We start from the raw sequence: 18091 nt of genomic DNA, 5'->3' as shown, positions 1-18091 counted from the left end.
CTCGCTCTTCCTCCGCTGAGGGACAAGTTTGGAGTCTAGCAAGTGGCAACCTTCTCTTTGTTGTTGGGCTGGGCGCGTGGCGGCACGAAGCAAGGAATTTAACGAGGAAACTTGTTGGATTCCGGATTCACTTTACTGACGTGTATTTTCTGGGCCGGAACCGTAGAGGTGATGTAATGGGCCAAGAAGTGAACGTGGGCCGGATACAGCCTGATTCGCTGAGCGAGAGAGGAGTGGGCGGTCCGGCGGGAGAGGATGCGCCGATGCGGTGGCCGGCGGCGCAGGCGGCGAGGCAAACCAATGACGGCCGACGGACGGTGAGGAACAGGGGGGCTGAAGACGGAGGTCGGGAGGGAGAGGCATATCCAGGCCGGCGAGGTCTCGCAGCGCGATGAAGCAAGTCATGACCGCCGCTCCACGGTTGGGAAGGAAGGGGAGGAGCCGCGGCAGCCGGCAACGATGAGATCGCGAGGAGGGCAGCGCGGCACGGGAGCCGGCGGCGAGGGTGGAGGGGCGGGACGGGGCGCGTGGCGGCGCGGGGGATTGGAGTTGGGTGCGGCTCCTCACGCGGGGCGTGGCACGCACGGGCTCGCTACGGATTGAAGGTAACGCGCCCTCCGCAACCAACCGTCCCAAACCCCCAACCAAACTCTCCCTCCCTCCGCGCACGGACCGGCGGCTGCCCCTCGGATTGGGCTCTCTCGCCTCCGCGCGCCGCCCATGGCCTCCTCGCTCGTCTCGCGCCCGCACCTCACCCCTCGCCCCGTCCGTGCTGCCTCCCTAGCCTCCCCTTCCCGCGCCCGCGTCGCGGCCGGGGGCCTTGGCGGCCGCGGGGTCGCGGCCAGCGTGCGGTGCCAAGCGCAGGCGGCGGGGGACTTGGACCGCCACTACATGCGGCGGTGCGTGGAGCTGGCTCGCAAGGCCGCCGGCCACACCAGCCCCAACCCTATGGTTGGCTGCGTCATCGTCCGTGACGGCCGCGTCGTCGGGGAGGGATTCCACCCCAAAGCCGGCCAGCCACACGCCGAGGTAACACGTCTCACACTCTCCTTTTTTTTTGTTGGATGATTAATTTCACAAAAGGAAAGATTCCGATGGTTGGTGCATAATGGAATTTGCCTCTAGCATCAGTTTTGATCATGGAAGAGTCCACATTAGGTGTTTCGGGTTCGGCTGCTTCATGTCAAAAACCTGCTGCTTGTAACAGATTGATTTCTTCTTAAGTAAACTGTAGACCATAAAACAGTAGATTGAATTATCCATCCTAGTAAGAACGAGTTCTTTGTATTTCAGAACTGATTGCTATACTGATTACTGAATTGTCAAGAGTTCTTCACTTTTAACCAATGAGACATTTGACGCCGAACATATAACATGAAACATCTACTCTTGACATCTATGGAAAGTAATCACTAATTTTCAGTTTACACAGAGCACTCTATATACCAGTATGAAGCAGCAAAGTTATTTGCTGAGCAAAGAATATCACAACAACAATTAAATGGTCATCCATCGGTTTATTATCAATGTTCTAAGGAGTGACTAGTTTTGTCAGGCTTGTCTCTTTACTTCGTGGTTGTCACTTGTAGCTGGTACCCAAGCACTCATCTACTTTATTTTTTTTATGCCATAAAAAACTAAGAATATCCATCAGATAAACAGTTATGTATATTATGCAAGAAATAAACAGTGATACTTTATTGTTTAAGCTGTGAACATCATGGTGTATAAAAATAACCATCAAATAACTCCTAAACAAACAAAATGTCAAGCTCCATCAGAAGATAACAGTGACAACAGTTGTCTTTTATGTAGGAATGGTTCTAGAAGTATGTTTATTGATTTATTTTGGGGCAGCAGATGCTGAATCTTCCTAATCCACTCTACTTAAAAATTCCCTCCTATAAACAGTTTTAGTCACTTTCCCAATTTAAATTCTCAAATCGCTACACTTATGTATATGTATTACACTGGCTTAAGAACATACAATGCCAAAATATCATTGTCTATGTAATATCATAACTGAGTAGAGTGTTAAAAATCATGTGCAGGTATTTGCTCTGAGAGATGCAGGTGATTTAGCTGAGAATGCAACTGCTTATGTGAGCTTGGAGCCCTGCAACCACTATGGAAGGACTCCTCCTTGCACTGAAGCACTCATCAATGCGAAAGTGAAGGAAGTTGTCGTGGGGATGACTGACCCAAATCCTATCGTGGCATCCAAAGGGATTGAAAAGCTCCAAAATGCTGGGATAGATGTGAGGGTGGGCGTCGAGGAAGCGTTGTGCCACAGACTGAATGAGGCTTACATCCATCGGATGCTCACTGGGAAGGCTTTTGCAACGTTGAGGTAAATATCCTACTCCTAGTATCTTGCTAAATTCAGTGTTGGCATTTGCACTAAGGAATCTGGTTATTGATAGATACGTAGTAGACAATGCAAGTGTGCCATAGCTGGACACTGAAATATAAGTTGGACCATAGATCCTATAATAAACTGTGGTCTGGAAAAATGTTGAATGCTCAGTGCTTCATGTATGTTAGGGTATAATATTCATTTTTGTAGTCTGTATCAAAAGTGTGGTCTTATCCACCCTGGCAAAATGTTGAATGTTATTGCTTCACCTATGTAGTGTAGTAATATCCAGTATCCTGCTCTTTGTTTCAAAGGCGTGCTCTGGGCATGCCCCTCCTTTGAATAAAATATGCAATATTGGTGACCGTTTTTATTTTTAAACGAATAACAGAGCTACACTCTCAATGAATGGAATTGTCACAAACCAAATTGGGAAGGGAGCTGATCTTTCAGGTGGGTACTACTCGCAATTGATGAAAGAATATGATGGAGTCATAATTTCAAGCGACCTGGCCAAAATGTCAACCTTGCCGGTGTCACATGAAGCTGGAGCAAACCAACCTCAGTATATCATCATAGCACAAGGAGAAAGTTCCCGACTACATATCCCATCCCTCAGCGAAGAACATGCATCTAAGGCTATAGTTCTTGCTGATAGTCCTGTCACCGTGGAGCCAGCAGGGGTTGAAGTCGCAGTCCTTCGCCAGATAGATCTAGACTCCATTCTTCTACTCCTTGCACAGCGAGGGCTTTGCAGCGTGCTGGTGGATTTCAGAGAGGCCGGGGAAAGCTTTGCGTCGCTTCTGAACGACTTCCAGGAGGACAAGCTGGTGCAGAAGGTTGTTCTGGAGTTCCTGCCTGTTTGGCTAGCGAGCGAAGGGCTCAACAACCTGGCGTTTGGCGGCAGGCAATCATTTCCGCTGAAGAACGTGGAGTACAGGGAGGTGAATGGGGCTATGCTGCTGGAGGGCTATGTTGATTGGTGACCTCATGCTAGTGTTTGCTTCTCCTCCTTTAAACTGATAATCGTGTAAATTTTGGCACTGCAACCGTGGGATTTGTTATAGAGCTGAATCCATGTCATGAGATATTTGTGCACTACTGCCCTCCCATTTTCACTGTTCTCTTCTGATCGTCTGAATCGTATCATGCATTCCATCGAGCTGCTTCATGCTAACAGTTGCAAGCTTGCAGCTTCCATGGTGGGCTGATTTGGTTTTACGGAAGTAGAATGAGCCCACGCTCCGTCTGCAAAGCCAACGCCAAGAGGGAGAAAACGGGAGCGGTGGCCGGTGGAGGGCACGTGCCCATCGCGGCGGAACCGGCTCCTGTCGCGGAGCGGAACCGGGTCAACAAAATCCCACGGGGAATGCCTGCGCTTCCGCCCAGCTCGGTCTCGACGGAGTCCACTCCTCTCTCCTTCCACTCCGCTGCTCACCACCAATCCATCCACCATGGCGTCAGAATCCGAGTCCGGCAACGCGGTGTCGCACCCACACCACCCCTACGGCACGGAGACGCTGACCCACATCGCCGTGGACTACCGCCCGGAGGCCTGCCGCCACGAGCCCCACGCCGGCGAGATCCACGTGACCTACGACCACCGCCACCGCGGCAGGGACGGCTCGCGCTGGCGCTCCAGCCGCCGCTTCCTCCCTGGCAGCGCCGTGGCCGCCACCATCCGCGCCCCCGCGGGGGACACCTCGGGGCTCAACTACAACCTCTACCTCTCCTCCCTCGAGTGCTCCCGGGACATGGACGAGATCGACTTCGAGTTCCTCGGCCACGACAAGCGCGCCGTCCAGACCAACTACCACGTCCAAGGAGGCGGCGGCCGGGAGCAGATCCACCCGCTCCCCTTCGACTCCTCCGACGACTTCCACCACTACGCCATCGCCTGGGACGCCAAGGCCATCGAGTGGCGCGTCGACGGCGAGCTGATCCGGCGGGAGGAGCGCCGCGAGGGGGAGCCGTGGCCGGAGAAGCCAATGTACCTGTACGCCTCCGTGTGGGACGCCAGCGACATCGACGAGGGGAGGTGGACCGGCAAGTACCACGGCCGCGACGCGCCCTACGTCTGCAGCTACAAGGACGTAGTGGTGCCCACCATTGCGTTTTCGGTGGAAGAGGAAGAAGAACGTCAAGATGCAGGTGCCGGAGATGCGCCTGCTGATGATCCGGCCGCCGGCGCTGCTGCTGTGGAAGAAAATGTGGATACCACCGGAGCCGGCAAAGAATAGATCTTGCCATCTTGGTGGTGCTCTGTCCATCATGATTCAGTGTGTTGCAGCCATGTGGTGTCATCCTCATGCCTTATCGTTTTGTTGTCCTTGCCAAACAAAAGGAAAGTAATATGCAATGTGATATTCTTCTGTCGTGATTGGCTCGTTGAATAATTGGAATTTTTGAACTTTGGTCCCTGTATCTGCATGATTATTTGCTCTCAGTCGATCGTTTCTATGAAGAAAAAACTTCCATTTGGTAGTTGAGGATGATGGATTTGAGCATCGGTATAGAGGGCTGAATATGGCTATTCCGTGATAATGGAGAATATGGGACCGGCCCAATATGAAGAGCCCAGGTGGCATATGGCCACGGCTAGGCCCATCGGCAGCACATTTGCCCACCCACACAGCCACCCGTCCCAGCTCTCTCTGGCGAGCGCGATGGCCGCAAACGTGGCGCTGCTCTCCGCCTCCTCGCCCTCGACTTCCGCCGCAGCCTCCTCGTTCCTCTCCCGCCGTCCTCTACCTCGCTGCTGCGCGGCCTCCCCCCGAAGAGCAAGCTCCCGTCTCTCCATCAGTAAGCTCACCTTCCCCGCTCGCTGCCCGTACCAGCTAGCCTCTCGAGTTTTCGCGCGGATTTAATTCCTTCGCTGCTATCTCTAGCTTAGCTGCCCCCGTGCTGTGCTGTCTCGATCGGTTTCAGTAGCATCTGGGAGAATTCGGGTGGAATTGGATGGTGGATTTGAAATGCAGGCGGTCGAATGTTGAGAGAAATTTGGTTTGGACGTTTGGTAGTGCTGGTTGCGTGGTTTTCTGCCTAGCTGATTCGAACCCCAATTCATGACATCTTAGATTCAGACTACATGTGCTGTAGTATGCATCTTTCAGTTCTGAATTACCCTAATTGTCTGCCCGTAATCTGTTTTCTCATGCCACGGCAGTGGCGGCGTTGGGCGATGACCCAATCAGGGAATGGATTCTTACAGAAGGGAAGGCCACGCAGATCAAAGGGACCAGGTCCATTGGTGGTGGCTGCATTAACTCCGCTCAGCGCTATGATACTGACGCGGGCCCCTTCTTTGTGAAGACCAATAGGTGTGCGAAAAGAATCTCTTCTCAACTCATAAATGTTGTCCTTGAATTGTGCAAATACTGATGTCTTGAGTTTTGTTCTGACAAAATGATGGGATTGATACATTTTTTCACATGCCAGCCGCATTGGTCCTGAAATGTTTGAAGGAGAAGCTCTTGGTTTGAAGGCAATGTATGACACAAAGTCGATCCGTGTTCCTTTGCCATACAAGGTGAGTGAAATGGCAGACTCGGCAATATGTACAAGTGCATATGTAGAATGCATTAGCATCAATGTTGTGATACTTTTACATGACCAACACTGTGATACTCATACACAATGGAGATACTCATATAGTAACTCTGAAAGCTTAAGCCCTAGTTATTTAAGCTACGAGTTAATTAATGTACATGTTCATATTTTTGTGCCACTGATCTGAAGATTGTTAATCATCTAGGGGACCCAAACTCTGCCGATGGTTGTGTATATATATAGGCTCACTTATTTCAGTAGCTCTCTGCATTCACTTGTTGTTTTCAACTTTTAATCCTTGTTTTATGTTTGCCCATTAGTATAGGTTGGACCATTGCCCACTGGTGGTTCTTTTATCATCATGGAGTTTATAGAATTTGGTCGCTCTAGAGGAGACCAGGTAACTATATACCAAATGTTTTAACCTTTAATTTGCCTGTATATTCTCTTTCTCTCTTTTATAGTTAACAGAAATAAATCATCAGTCAGTTTTGGGAAGGAAGCTTGCTGAAATGCATAAGGCAGCTAAATCTGATAATGGATATGGTTTCCATGTTGACAATACTATTGGCAGGTAGAATCAGTTTGATTAAACTTGGCATGTTACTTGAGGTTCGTCATGGATGTTATCCCAGACTCCCTAATCCACCTATTATTTTTTTGCAGCACTCCACAAATTAACACTTGGACTGCTGACTGGATTGAGTTTTACTCTAAGCATAGATTGGGCTACCAGTTGGAGTTGGCATCGAGACGATATGGAGATTCAGCCATATATGAAAAAGGTACAGTTGGCAAAGTGGATTTAAGTCAGTACTTATCATTTCTCTCCGGTTTGCCAAATTGTTCTTCTTAACTAAGCTATGCTGAGAGTGTAATAACTGAATTTTTCTCTCTTCCTTTGTTTCTTGCATAAATTCCTATGCACAGGTCAGCGATTGATCAAGAATATCCGTCCACTTTTTGATGGTGCTGTTCTTGAGCCCTGCTTGCTTCATGGTGATTTGTGGAGTGGAAACATAAGCTCTGATACTAAAGGAGATCCAGTGATATTGGATCCTGCTTGCTACTGTAAGTAAAATTCACTGGTTTTAGCATCTGAATTCAGAATCATGAATGCTGGTTGCAAAACAATGAATTTACTTGATTCTTTCCGGTAGTTTTTTCAAGTTATTCTACTTTTACTGTGCTGTTGCTGAACATTTCCTGGATTTGTGTACTGTCTTGAAATGTAGCAATTTACAATCAATATACAATTGATGAAGACATACTTACCAGTTCTAAAACTGCAGATGGGCACAATGAGGCAGAGTTTGGGATGTCCTGGTGTGCTGGATTTGGTGGGGACTTCTATAATGCCTATTTTCAGGTATTTGTTTTTTTTTGCTCCATATCTGATTGGAGCACCGGCAAATCTGCACATGAAAACGATAATAGACGTACTTATAACGATCCACCATCCGAGGTTGTTGGTTATGGGTCAGATTTCTTTTGCAGAGACTGCAGAGTTACCTTTTGTTGGCCTATAAAGACGCCGTCATGGGCCTAAAAATTGTAGCAGGAAGGTTCCTTCCGTAAAGTGGTATCAGCAAGCATAGTTCTTATCTTACACCACCTAATATGGCCGTCCATGTGTTAGGCGTGGACATTGCTTACTTGTTTTTTAGTGGAAATCGCTTACTTGTTTCGTAGGGAGTGTCTATGGATCACTCCCACAAAATAAAGCTCCCACCGCCAGCTTTACTTCCTGAGTGCCTGTCTAGTGTCCAGTCCTATTTAAATTAGAGGCCTTATGGTCGGTGGATTACTAAAGGCTTCATTATTTTGATGGAGATATTAACGGTACTTTGATACATACAGGTGATGCCTAAACAGCCAGGATTTGAGAAGAGGAGGGACCTCTATCTCCTCTACCACTACCTGAATCACTACAATCTTTTTGGCTCTGGATACCGCTCATCAGCGATGTCCATAATCGAAGACTACTTGTATCTGCTTGCGGCTTAGTTTTCGCTATTTACTCTCACATGAAAACTGAGGCAGCAGTGTACATGTTCCATTATGTATGTCAGTATGTTGTGGGTTCATTTTCTTGTAAAATGTCTTCCTCTTTTGTGCATAGATCACACTACATTCCTGTACCAATCACTAAAAGATCCTCAGTTATGTAAATATCTCACTGTCAATGCATCGTGATCTTGTTTATGGATACGTTTGGTGCCTCAGAAGAATAATGTATTCCGCGTCCCCAGTCACTGTTTGCGGGGTGGACAATCATGGTTCTGTCCAAGGAAGAACGAGTCAAACATGATAGTGATCCTCTGACCCATCCTAAACTAGCCCAGTCAACTGGAAGGACACCATGAGGGGATGTATGCCTACGACCTGGATATTCTTAACAACCTTGGCGAAAAGGCCAAATCCTTGTCCGCGCACTAAGGCATTTTTAACAACCGGCGACCACATAACGTGGCGGCCTGCCATTCGACCACTGCCGGGAAAAGCTTCAAAAGCTTAGGCTTCTGTTGCATCCTGTGCTGTGTGCTCCCCAGCTAAGCCTTAACGAGACAAGCAATTCGAACTCAAACGCGTCGTCCCAAGTTTTTTTTTCTTCCACCACCTACTCCCCTGTTTTTAAACCCTCGTGCTCCTAGCGTCGCGGTATCCATGGCCGTGATCGTAGCATTTCCAGCACGTTTCTTGTAGGAAAGGCTTGTGTCCTCCGGTGCAGCGTGTTCGAATGTCCGGTGAGATGGAGCAGGAGCAGGACGCGGCGGGTGCGCCGCCATTGCCATTGAGGCGCGTGCGCGCGGACACGCGCCACCCGGTGTACCGCGGCATCCGGTACCGCGGGGGCAAGTGGGTGTCGGAGATCCGCGAGCCCCGCAAGTCCACCAGGATCTGGCTGGGCACGTACCCGAGCCCCGAGATGGCCGCCGCCGCGTACGACGCCGCCGCATTGGCGCTGCGCGGCGCCGAGGCCGCGCTCAACTTCCCCGGCGCGGCCGCGTCCCGCCCGGCGCCGGCCTCGTGCTCCCCCGACGACATCCGCGCGGCGGCCGCGGCCGCGGCCGCTGCGGCTGCCGCGATGGCCGGTCGTCGTCCCGGAGAATGCGCTGGTCATTCCTATCTGCCGCAAGCGGCTGCGGCGGCGAGCACGTCCGGGTCGGAGGCCGCGGGTGCGTCGGCGTCGGAGCAGCGGGCGGGTGAGAGGCGCATTGTGGACGAGGACGACGTCTTCCAGATGCCGCGGCTGCTGGAAGGCATGGCCGAGGGGCTGATGATGAGCCCGCCGAGGCTGAGCCCCACGGCGGACGGAGCCGGGTCGCTGGAGGAGGAGGACAACGACAACGGCATGAGCTTGTGGGATCACTCCTGAGCCATCCTGCCTGACACGCTGCATGTATAGAACCTGACCACGACGAGGCGTATGTTTCTTTTGCTGCGGCCACGCCTACGTGATATGGTTGGCAGAGACTAACAGGGTAGGGGATACAGAACCTTCTGTTGTATGTGCAGCCCCTTTTGTTTTTTTACATTTTTACGGCAATGTTACTAGCTAGAGAATGTACGTTGTACGGGACGCCGAGCTTGTCCTATGCTGTGGTAGCGGATCAGCTGGTACCCGTAACCAGAGTTACAGCGTAGGGTTGATACTCTGCCGCCAAATCGGTGAACACGTGTATGTATCTGCGGCTCCAGTACTGTACTCCCGTCCCCTGGCTCTGCGTACTTTGAGCCCCATTTGGCAGGGCTCCATGAGCGGCTCGGAACCCTGCCAAACTGGGGCCTTGTTTAGATGATTTCAAAATTCCAACTTTTTACGCTCTCTCTCCATCACATCAATTTTGGGACACATGCATGGAGCAGTAAATGTATGTAAAAAAAAACTAATTGCACAGTTTAATTGTACATCACGAGACGAATCTTTTAAGCCTAATTAGTCCATAATTAGATAAAATTTATCAAATACAAACGAAAGTGCTACAGTAGCACTGTTGCAAGTTGCTTGCAATCTAAACAGGGGTTTCTGCGGAGGTGTGAAACAGAGTTGGAGTTCTTTTTTCAGGCGCCGGTGGTGGCTCCGTTTGCTCCAGCTCCGGCTTCGCCGTGCAAGGAGCCCCTCCTAAACCTAAACGTGTTCTTTCACCGCAAAGCAGAGAGCAGTAGAGCGAGCATAAGGGAGCGCGGGGAGGCCTCCCAGCCCCAGATGTACAAATTCTGCAGTAGTACATACATCTCGTAAGTATTATTCTAGGGACTGCTGCTACTAGTACTACTAGCCAGGCTGCGATCAAGATCTGATCTCACTGGATCGGCCGCGAATCTGTACCAGTGCAAAGTTATTGGTTGGAAATGTAAGAGAGACCCTTCTCCTGTAGCTAGGGCACGCAAGGTTTGGTTTTGGTGGCTGTACTGCACTGCAGGCGGGACGACGGAGTGAATGGAATGCCATGCCCCCACCGGGCGCGACGGCGTACAGCAGCCGGTGTCCTCCAGTCCTCGTAGCGGCGGCGTACGGCAGCACCACGCCTGTGGTGGTACGCGGAAGCAGAGAAAGGTTATGCAATGGCCGCGCAAATAAACCTGGCTGATCCTTGTTCTGCTTGACGCGTTGTGCTTTTGTGTAGGCGGTGGTAGTGGCGGGCGCGGCCCGGCGTGCGTGCCGTGAGGTCAGGTCGGCGCGACGTGTCGGTGCGCCTCGCCGCTACGCGTGTGGGTGACCGTGACCGGCGTTCGTTGCCCACCACTTTGAGCAACACGAATGAGCGGAGTGGTGGGTTCGGCTTCTGTCCTCGCCAGGCCAGTGTTGCGAATGGATTGACATCGAGGCTTGCGGCTTGCCCATTCAAAACTGGCTGGTTTTGCATTCGTCCACGAACGACGACGAATCGATTCGGAACGGAAGATCCCTGGACTTTTAAATGCGAGTCAGACTGTAGATCAAACTGGCACATCGGTCGGATATTATTAACTTAAAATAAACGAGACGAGCCGAGACTTGACAAGCAAGCAGGCAAGGGGCATCTAGCGATTAATGGCACCAGTCCTACACAGGCAGCAGCATCCGTACTGATGAATCGCCGAGTCCCACGCTCACGGCGACGGGTGCGTCCCCGGAAACAGCGCCGAAGGTTCGCCTGCCCGCAGGTCAATGCCTCGATCGCCATGGCCATCTCCGGTGTCCCACGCAGGCACAGGCGACGGGACACGCCAGCGCCACGGAGGAAGGAATTGTCAACCACAATCTATCGCCAGGGAGGGATCCTTCTTGTCTCCCACGGTTTGTTTTGTGACGCTTGACACGGCAGTGAATTCGGGGGGCCCATCCGTGCACGGACAGGCCGTGGGCCGTGGCACCGAAAAATCGTGTGCTGCTGGCCGGAACAATCATGCACGTGATTAATGGGTGACATGGATGTGTGTGTATTGTAGACGGCAACCAAGACACTTGCGAGCGACGACAGCAACGGTGGTGGTTTGGTTTGGCTGGGCCCCAAGCCCTCCTCTAACCACTCTGCATGCAAACGTAACTTCAGATGAAGATAATAAATGTTCTTCCTGTCTAATTAAGTCTTGGTTCCACGAATGGGTGAACGAACAATGTCCTGGAGCACGTCGGGTCTCGGACTTGTTTGCTGTTCACCTAATAGCACGCAGGATAAGCCATGCACCCAGCAGGTGAAGCGGTGAGCTACTAGTACTCCTGCAGCAAGTAGGGTGTCCGGGTGGAGACTACTACTAGTACCACTGAATACTGAAGAGCCGATCATCCCAAGATGCAATGCAAGTAGGTAAACTTGCACTGCTTGCTCATTGGGTCGTTGTTCAGCGTACATTGCAGAAACCGAGTAGTAAGATCGCGAAACCGAGAGCACACGGACTCGATGTGCATTCAGTAAGACCACGCCCGGGTTGACATGGAGTTGACACAGAAGAAACGGCTGCCTTGCTTCTTCAAAGGGAAACGCAGCTGCTCGCACCTACCCCGTCTACTTAAACCGACCAAGGGGCGCGGCCATTCATCATCCGCCCCGGCCCCCGGGCAAGCAGGCACAGGCAGATCGCTCTCCCTCCCGGCCTCACCCCACATCTCGCCCCCTCCCACTCCCACTCCACTCCTCTCCCTCTCCGTCCTCCACCTCGATCCATCCATCCGTCCATCCATCTCATTTAAACCCCCACGAACACCAAGCCTCACTGGCCTCTGCCGCGCCAGCGCAGCCCCACATGCTCCTTCTTCCTCTTCCTTACTGGCATCCATAGCAACAGCAGCGGCAGCATTCCGTCGCCGACACGCGGCGCGGCAGCAAGAAAGAGGACCGATGGCGGCGGCGGCGGCGAGAGGGCCGCTCACGCTGCGTGACTTCCTGGAGCTCGGCTGCGACTCCAGCAGCGACGGCTTCCGCTCCTACCCGCGCTGCCTGCCCTGGAGCGACGACGCGCTGCAGGCGCCCGTGCGGCTCCTCGTCGAGGCCGACCTCCGGCGGAGCCCCTCGCGGTCGCCGTCCTCGCTCTTCTCCATCGCCAGGAGCCCCGGCCCCGGCGCGCTCGCCAGGATCTCCAGCCTCTCCAGGAGCTTCTCGCGACGGATCAAGGAGGGTCTCTGGAGGCGCCGCGACGACGAGGATGACGACCTTTTCTTCGACGACCGGGACTCGTGCGGGTTCCCGTCGCCGCTCGTCAGCAGCTGCTCCGCTTCGGACTCGGGGTCGGAGTATGCCGCTGAGTCCGAGGTGGACATAGCCGCCATTGGTGAGAAGATGGCGTGCCCGCCCGCGTTCGAGTGCGAGAAGCCGTCGTCCTCCTCCACAACAAGCTCGGCGGACCACGACTGCACGGACGCCGCGCCCGGCGCCACGGCAGACGGGAACAAGGTTAGTGCTCGCCTGCCCAGTTGCTCTCTCCGATCCCTTCATTCGGCCCCTGCCGTGTTTAATGCTGCTTCAATCATCGTGCGTCTTGTTGGTTGGGCGAGCATAAATTCGAAACCGTCTGGTGATCCATCGCTGTGCCCCGCCCCCATGATGCATGCACAAGCACAATGTGGGCCAACGCAAAATTACCAGTGCTAGCTAGGAGTATCTGCTTGCTGCATTCCTTTCCACCCAGCTCAACCGAGCAAAGCTGTGCAAATTTTAAATCATAGAGGTATTTTAAGACTGCAGATCGTATCTACCAGAAAAGAATCTCAACCCTCTTTGATGATTCTTCATGTGGACCTTTATTTATTTATTTTTTGGGTCCCTCCCTCCCTCTAATAAGTCCTCTCCACTAGCTCATTCATCTACTAGTATGTGTGTAAAACCAGCCGGCATTAGGAATTTTTACATGTGGCGCGGAGTAGCGTAGAGAACTTGATCGATTACTTGAGCAGCAGCAGCAGGAGGAGGAGGAGACGGTGATGGGATGGGCTTGCTTTGTGTTTGTCGGTGAAGCCCAAAATAGTCGTGCCTCGCCAACTGATCAGGTGATCAGCCATGGATTGACAGTCTGACAGGCGGCGTCAACTCCCTGGCACGTGGGCCCTCCATTCCATGGTAAAAATACCCTCGTAGATTACTGCTACCACTTGGTACTCCAATACAGCTAAGCTAGTGCTCTGTTGCTGTTTTGCCCTGTGAAGTCGGCAGTAGAAGGCTGGATTCAGACACGAACTTTGAGTTGAGGAGAATACTGGTGGGAACGAAGCACTCTCAGTCGTAGGACCTTTGAGTCATTCAGTGGCGTGGTGGGAAGTGAGCCCAACGGAGTGGACACGGAGATTAGCTACTCTATATCACCGTCGCGCTGCTCCAAAAGATCGATCGAGAGCAGCTAGGCCTGATTGCTCCACCGCTTTACTGCTCCTCATTGGGATACGCAGTCCGGCCAATCCACACACACAGGCTAGATAGATGCCTCATGCCTGTGACTGTAGGATCGATCCTGCATGATACGTAGTAGAGCAATCTTTGGGCCGTCGATCATGGCGCCTCTGTCGATCTTGTGGTACAAATAATTAACACAGGCCCAAAAAGGATCGGACAAATAACCCGTGGAGTGGTCTCAAAGAACAAAACGATGGATCGGTCACAATCATGCATCTTGGACTTTCTGCCGTCGTCGGCACCTTCGCCTGCCATTGCTGTAGATATACTACAATTAACGGTAGCCCACCATGTACTTACTAGTGCCTGCCAGCGTTAACGAGATTGGTAATGATGACGTGCGGACGAACGTAACCCATTTTTTCCTATGTCCATGCAGATGCAGGCGGGTGGCGATCCCGCGGTGGGGCGCGTCAGCAGCAAGTTGGGGATGGAGGACAAGCAACAGCTGAGCCCCGTGTCCGTTCTGGATTTCCCCTTCGATGACGACGACGGCGACGAACGGAGTGACGCCGGCACGTGCTCGCCTTCCTTCCACCGCTGCCCGACGACGACACCGCCGGATCTTCTTCTCCACAGTAAGCCACGTTAATTCTATCTCTCCGCTGCTTCGATTCCTCCTGGTTTTTGCTCGGTTTCATTCTGCTACCACCACTGTTCATGCTTATTACAGAGTTACACGAGATGCATAGCTACTACATTATCCGGCAATCATCTAACGCGCTTAGGTTGCTCTGTGTAACCGTCACATATAGGACAGACCATTGCTCGGTTAGTGTGCCGCCACGGTATGGTGTAGCACTCCAATGCCGAACCCGGTCTCCTTGGCTGGAGACCTTATTAGTATTTTGACTCTTGTTTGTAGGCTGTAGCCTTTCCCTCCCTCTCGATCTCTGCATTCATTCGTGTATATAGTCAATAGTTGTCCTCGATCACGCATTAACATGGCACCGTAAGTATAGAGATAGAGTAGTGTAGTACAAGGCCATGATGATGACTGATCAATGCCACGTGATCGCGACGATTGTCGCATCACGTAGTACCATGCCATGTACATGCCTAGGTCAACTAGTAGCAACTTAGGTAATTGCGATGTGCATCGTCCCGGTTAAACAAACTCATCATCAGCAACAGTAAATCTGGGAGATCGAGGACAAGTAAATTCGTTTCATTGAGATGGTTGAGGACAAACAGTTTAACCAATCAATTAACTGCCGATTTTAATTTGGATCTCATGGTACGGTGGGACTGCAGGGACGACGAAGCAGGCGCACAAGATCCGGCGGTACGACGGCATTGCGCAGGCGGCAGTCGACCCCGTGGATCTCGAGGCGCGGTTCACCACCACCACCACCACCTCGGAGTCCGGCGAATCCGTCGGCGCGAGCACGCACCTCCCGACCACCAGCTCGACATCGACGGACACAACCAGTAGCGCGACGTCGACGACGACGGCGCCACGCCACGGCGAGGAGCACCAGTGCGTCGAGCAGAAATCACGGGATCAAGAAGAGCTTGACGAATACCGCCTGCTCGCGCAGCTGCTCCTCGAACTCGAGGACACGGCGGCGGCCGTAGACGAGGTCTCCCAGGTGCTCGTGCTCGACTTCTTCGCGGAGGGGGTCGACCGCCTCCGCTCCTCGGTGGTCGGGACGGTCCGGCCGGCGGACGACGACCGGCTGGTGGGGGCGGCCGCGGAGTGGCTGCGGGGCGCGGGGCCGCAGTGGGGCATCAGGGACGTGATGCTCTCCGGGAAGGCGGCGCTGGAGGACATGGAGCGGGGCCGGCGGTGGATGTGCGTGGGCGAGGACGAGCGGGACGTCGGCGCGGCGGTGGAGGGGTTCGTCATGGACGGGCTGCTGGACGAGCTGGTCGCGGAGCTGGTGCCTTGGTGGCACGGTGACGGCCGGCCGTAGATGGAGCTACTAGACTAGGAATTGCTCATCGATCGTGGATGGTGCAGTGTTAACGTCACGGGGTTTTGGCCGCCGGCGGGCGAAAACCCCGTGACGTTAACACGGCGAGGTCCCATCCTGCCATGGACAGAACGAAGAGCGCGCGCGTACATGTCCGAGGGAGCTAGCAGCTCAAATTTTTGTGGTTTTTGCTGGGATTGTGATCCGTGCGTCTCACATGGTGATCGAACTCGTTGCTTATTAAATCACTGCTACCACGACCGGGATATGTGCTGAACAGAACAGCAAAGGTTTCATTAGCGTTTGCTACAAGGCAATAGAATCTGAGGAATATTTCAAAAAAAGAAAAATTATAAGCGTCCTGGGCCATTACTGTTTCAGCTTGAAGCTCGGTGTGGCTGTTCAGACAAAGAAACAACAAATAGTGATGTCGTGGAGCTGAAAGATGTTATAGGCGATCCAAAATCGTGCTCCTGCAGTCGTTTTACTCAGGCCTGCAAAGTCCACGAGCTTTAGTTCACCAGGTCCATAGGCCTTGTGGTGAGCCTTGACAGATAATATATAGCTGGGCTTAGTTCATTTTTTTGGGCTCCTATGTCGGCCATTCTCCTCTCCGGTCTTCTGGCCACAATTATCCCCCATGTTCATGTCACCACGGATGCTAATGCTAGTGGGTTTGTACATGTTGCAGAGTAAAAGTGAAAGGGAGAATAAATGGAGTAAATTGTTATATTTTATTGAGAGGACCACTGTTTATATACATGCTCAAGGGGCTAAAGGGCTGAAGAGACACGCCTGTCAGACTCGGACACACGGAACTATGCACGTGGCGTACTTTTCATAGGATAAGAGATGAGATATGGCCCACGCCCTACATCTATTGTAATAGTAGGACTACCTATACGTAGTGAAACTAATCGGACACGGTAGGAAACTATCCGAGTAGGACTCCTGGGCTTGGATCCGACTACGACTTTCATGTAAACCTGTCCCCCAGACTGTATAAGGGCGGACAGGGACCCCCTCCAAACAGGAGATCATCCGATTACCACCTAAGAAAATACAAACCACACAGGACGTCGGGTGTTACGCTCTCGGCGGTCCGAACCTGTTTAAACCTTATGTTTCTTGCACCTTCGAGTTCCTGATCTCGGCGACATCCTACCTACAAACTCACCACCTCGGGGGTATCCCTCGGTGGGCGTGGCAGTAAAACACCGACAATACCTCTTCGGGTTGGCCCTTTCATGATTAGTAAGCTATTTAATGATGTCATTCATCATCAACTAATTAATTAATTAGAGAAATTGATCACTAATCTATTTTCTTCGTAGCACTCCCACTTGATCAATTTGTTCTCGTGGTCCGGTAAATAATGGAATAACTCCTTGAAAAATTCTATGAGGAAAATAAGGAGAAGTGTGGATATGTCATGGGAAAAACTTCTTTAAAACCCTTTTTGAGAAAATAGGATAAAATATTGATATGACATATATGATTGCTTAATAGCACATTGCCTCATTAAAAACCTATGTACGAGAAAATCTTGATAGGAAAAATTCATTAGGAAAAGAGTGTAATTTTATAATCAGAAGATTATAAACACGTTATATCAAAGGTTTACTCCCCCTGATGCTTGCAAATATTTAAGTCGTCTCGTACCAATTCCAAAAATATATTTCTGGAATAATGATGTAGGTAAAGACTTTATGAACAAATTTGCAAGATTATCACATGACTTAGTTTGCAAGAATAATTTAGGAGCAATGTGTTTTCTGATATTGCTCTTTATATAACCAGCATTCATTTGTGTAATGTAAGAAGAATTATCTTCATAGATAATTGTTGGTTTCATGATTGAACCAATAACACATGATTGTTGTATGTGATTGATCATTCTGCGAAGCCATACCCATTCGCGTGAAGCTTCATATAATGCAGTTATTTCAGAATGATTAGTGGATGTGGCTACTAGATTTTGTTTGGATGATTTCCATGATATAGCCGTTCCACCATGTAAAAATACAAAGCTTCTCTGAGATCTGGTATTGTGGGGATCAGATAGATAGGCAGCATGTGTATATCCGATTATAGCTTTATCTTGGTCAAACTGATAGAATAAACCAAGATCTTGTGTACTTTGGAGTTATGTACTTTGGAGATATCTGACTCTCGTCCAATAACGTTTTGTTGGAGTTGCAGTTGCGCTATGTCTAGCCAGTAAATTTGCCGCAAATGCAATATGAGGCCTGGTGCATTTTGCTACATACATTAGCGCTCCATAGATATGGAACTTCAGGTCCCAATAATTCTTCATCTTCATCCTTTGATCTGAATTGATCCTTATTCATATCAAGAGATCGAACAACCATAGATGTCTTTGATGGATATGATTTATC

The 18091-nt window shown here is 51.2% G+C and overlaps 4 protein-coding genes across 6 annotated transcripts; all 4 read left to right on the top strand.

Annotated features, from left to right (window-relative positions):
- The first annotated feature begins 70 nt into the window (after positions 1-70).
- LOC112877352 (riboflavin biosynthesis protein PYRD, chloroplastic) lies at positions 71-4778 on the top strand. The gene is made up of 4 exons (XM_025941646.1): positions 71-1029; positions 2052-2350; positions 2748-3300; positions 3829-4778. The coding sequence occupies exons 1-4, from the start codon at positions 721-723 to the stop codon at positions 4594-4596; spliced, it is 1929 nt and encodes a 642-aa protein (XP_025797431.1). The 5' UTR covers positions 71-720; the 3' UTR covers positions 4597-4778.
- A 190-nt stretch (positions 4779-4968) lies between these two features.
- On the top strand, positions 4969-8116 carry LOC112875535 (protein-ribulosamine 3-kinase, chloroplastic). Of its 3 annotated transcripts, XM_025939415.1 has the most exons (10): positions 4969-5158; positions 5523-5676; positions 5795-5885; positions 6231-6305; positions 6391-6479; positions 6572-6690; positions 6836-6976; positions 7198-7274; positions 7403-7487; positions 7766-7891. In XM_025939415.1, the coding sequence occupies exons 1-9, from the start codon at positions 5023-5025 to the stop codon at positions 7481-7483; spliced, it is 963 nt and encodes a 320-aa protein (XP_025795200.1). In that variant the 5' UTR covers positions 4969-5022; the 3' UTR covers positions 7484-7487; positions 7766-7891. The 3 variants fall into 3 exon arrangements, with proteins under 3 accessions (XP_025795200.1, XP_025795197.1, XP_025795198.1); XM_025939412.1 differs by lacking the exon at positions 7403-7487 and having other exon boundaries at positions 7766-8116; XM_025939413.1 differs by lacking the exons at positions 6231-6305; positions 7403-7487 and having other exon boundaries at positions 6370-6479; positions 7766-8116.
- Positions 8117-8648: 532 nt separating this feature from the next.
- Positions 8649-9629, top strand: LOC112877691 (ethylene-responsive transcription factor ERF027-like). The gene has a single exon (XM_025942050.1). It carries the CDS (start codon positions 8658-8660, stop codon positions 9282-9284), a length of 627 nt encoding a protein of 208 aa, XP_025797835.1. The 5' UTR covers positions 8649-8657; the 3' UTR covers positions 9285-9629.
- Positions 9630-11954: 2325 nt separating this feature from the next.
- LOC112876602 lies at positions 11955-16330 on the top strand. Its single transcript, XM_025940745.1, has 3 exons — positions 11955-12783; positions 14156-14354; positions 15031-16330. The coding sequence occupies exons 1-3, from the start codon at positions 12232-12234 to the stop codon at positions 15690-15692; spliced, it is 1413 nt and encodes a 470-aa protein (XP_025796530.1). The 5' UTR covers positions 11955-12231; the 3' UTR covers positions 15693-16330.
- The last annotated feature ends 1761 nt before the right edge of the window (positions 16331-18091 follow it).

This window comes from Panicum hallii, chromosome 9 (genome assembly GCF_002211085.1).
Source record: "Panicum hallii strain FIL2 chromosome 9, PHallii_v3.1, whole genome shotgun sequence".
Classification (NCBI taxonomy): domain Eukaryota; kingdom Viridiplantae; phylum Streptophyta; class Magnoliopsida; order Poales; family Poaceae; genus Panicum; species Panicum hallii.
This window is presented reverse-complemented; position numbering and strand designations above follow the sequence as displayed.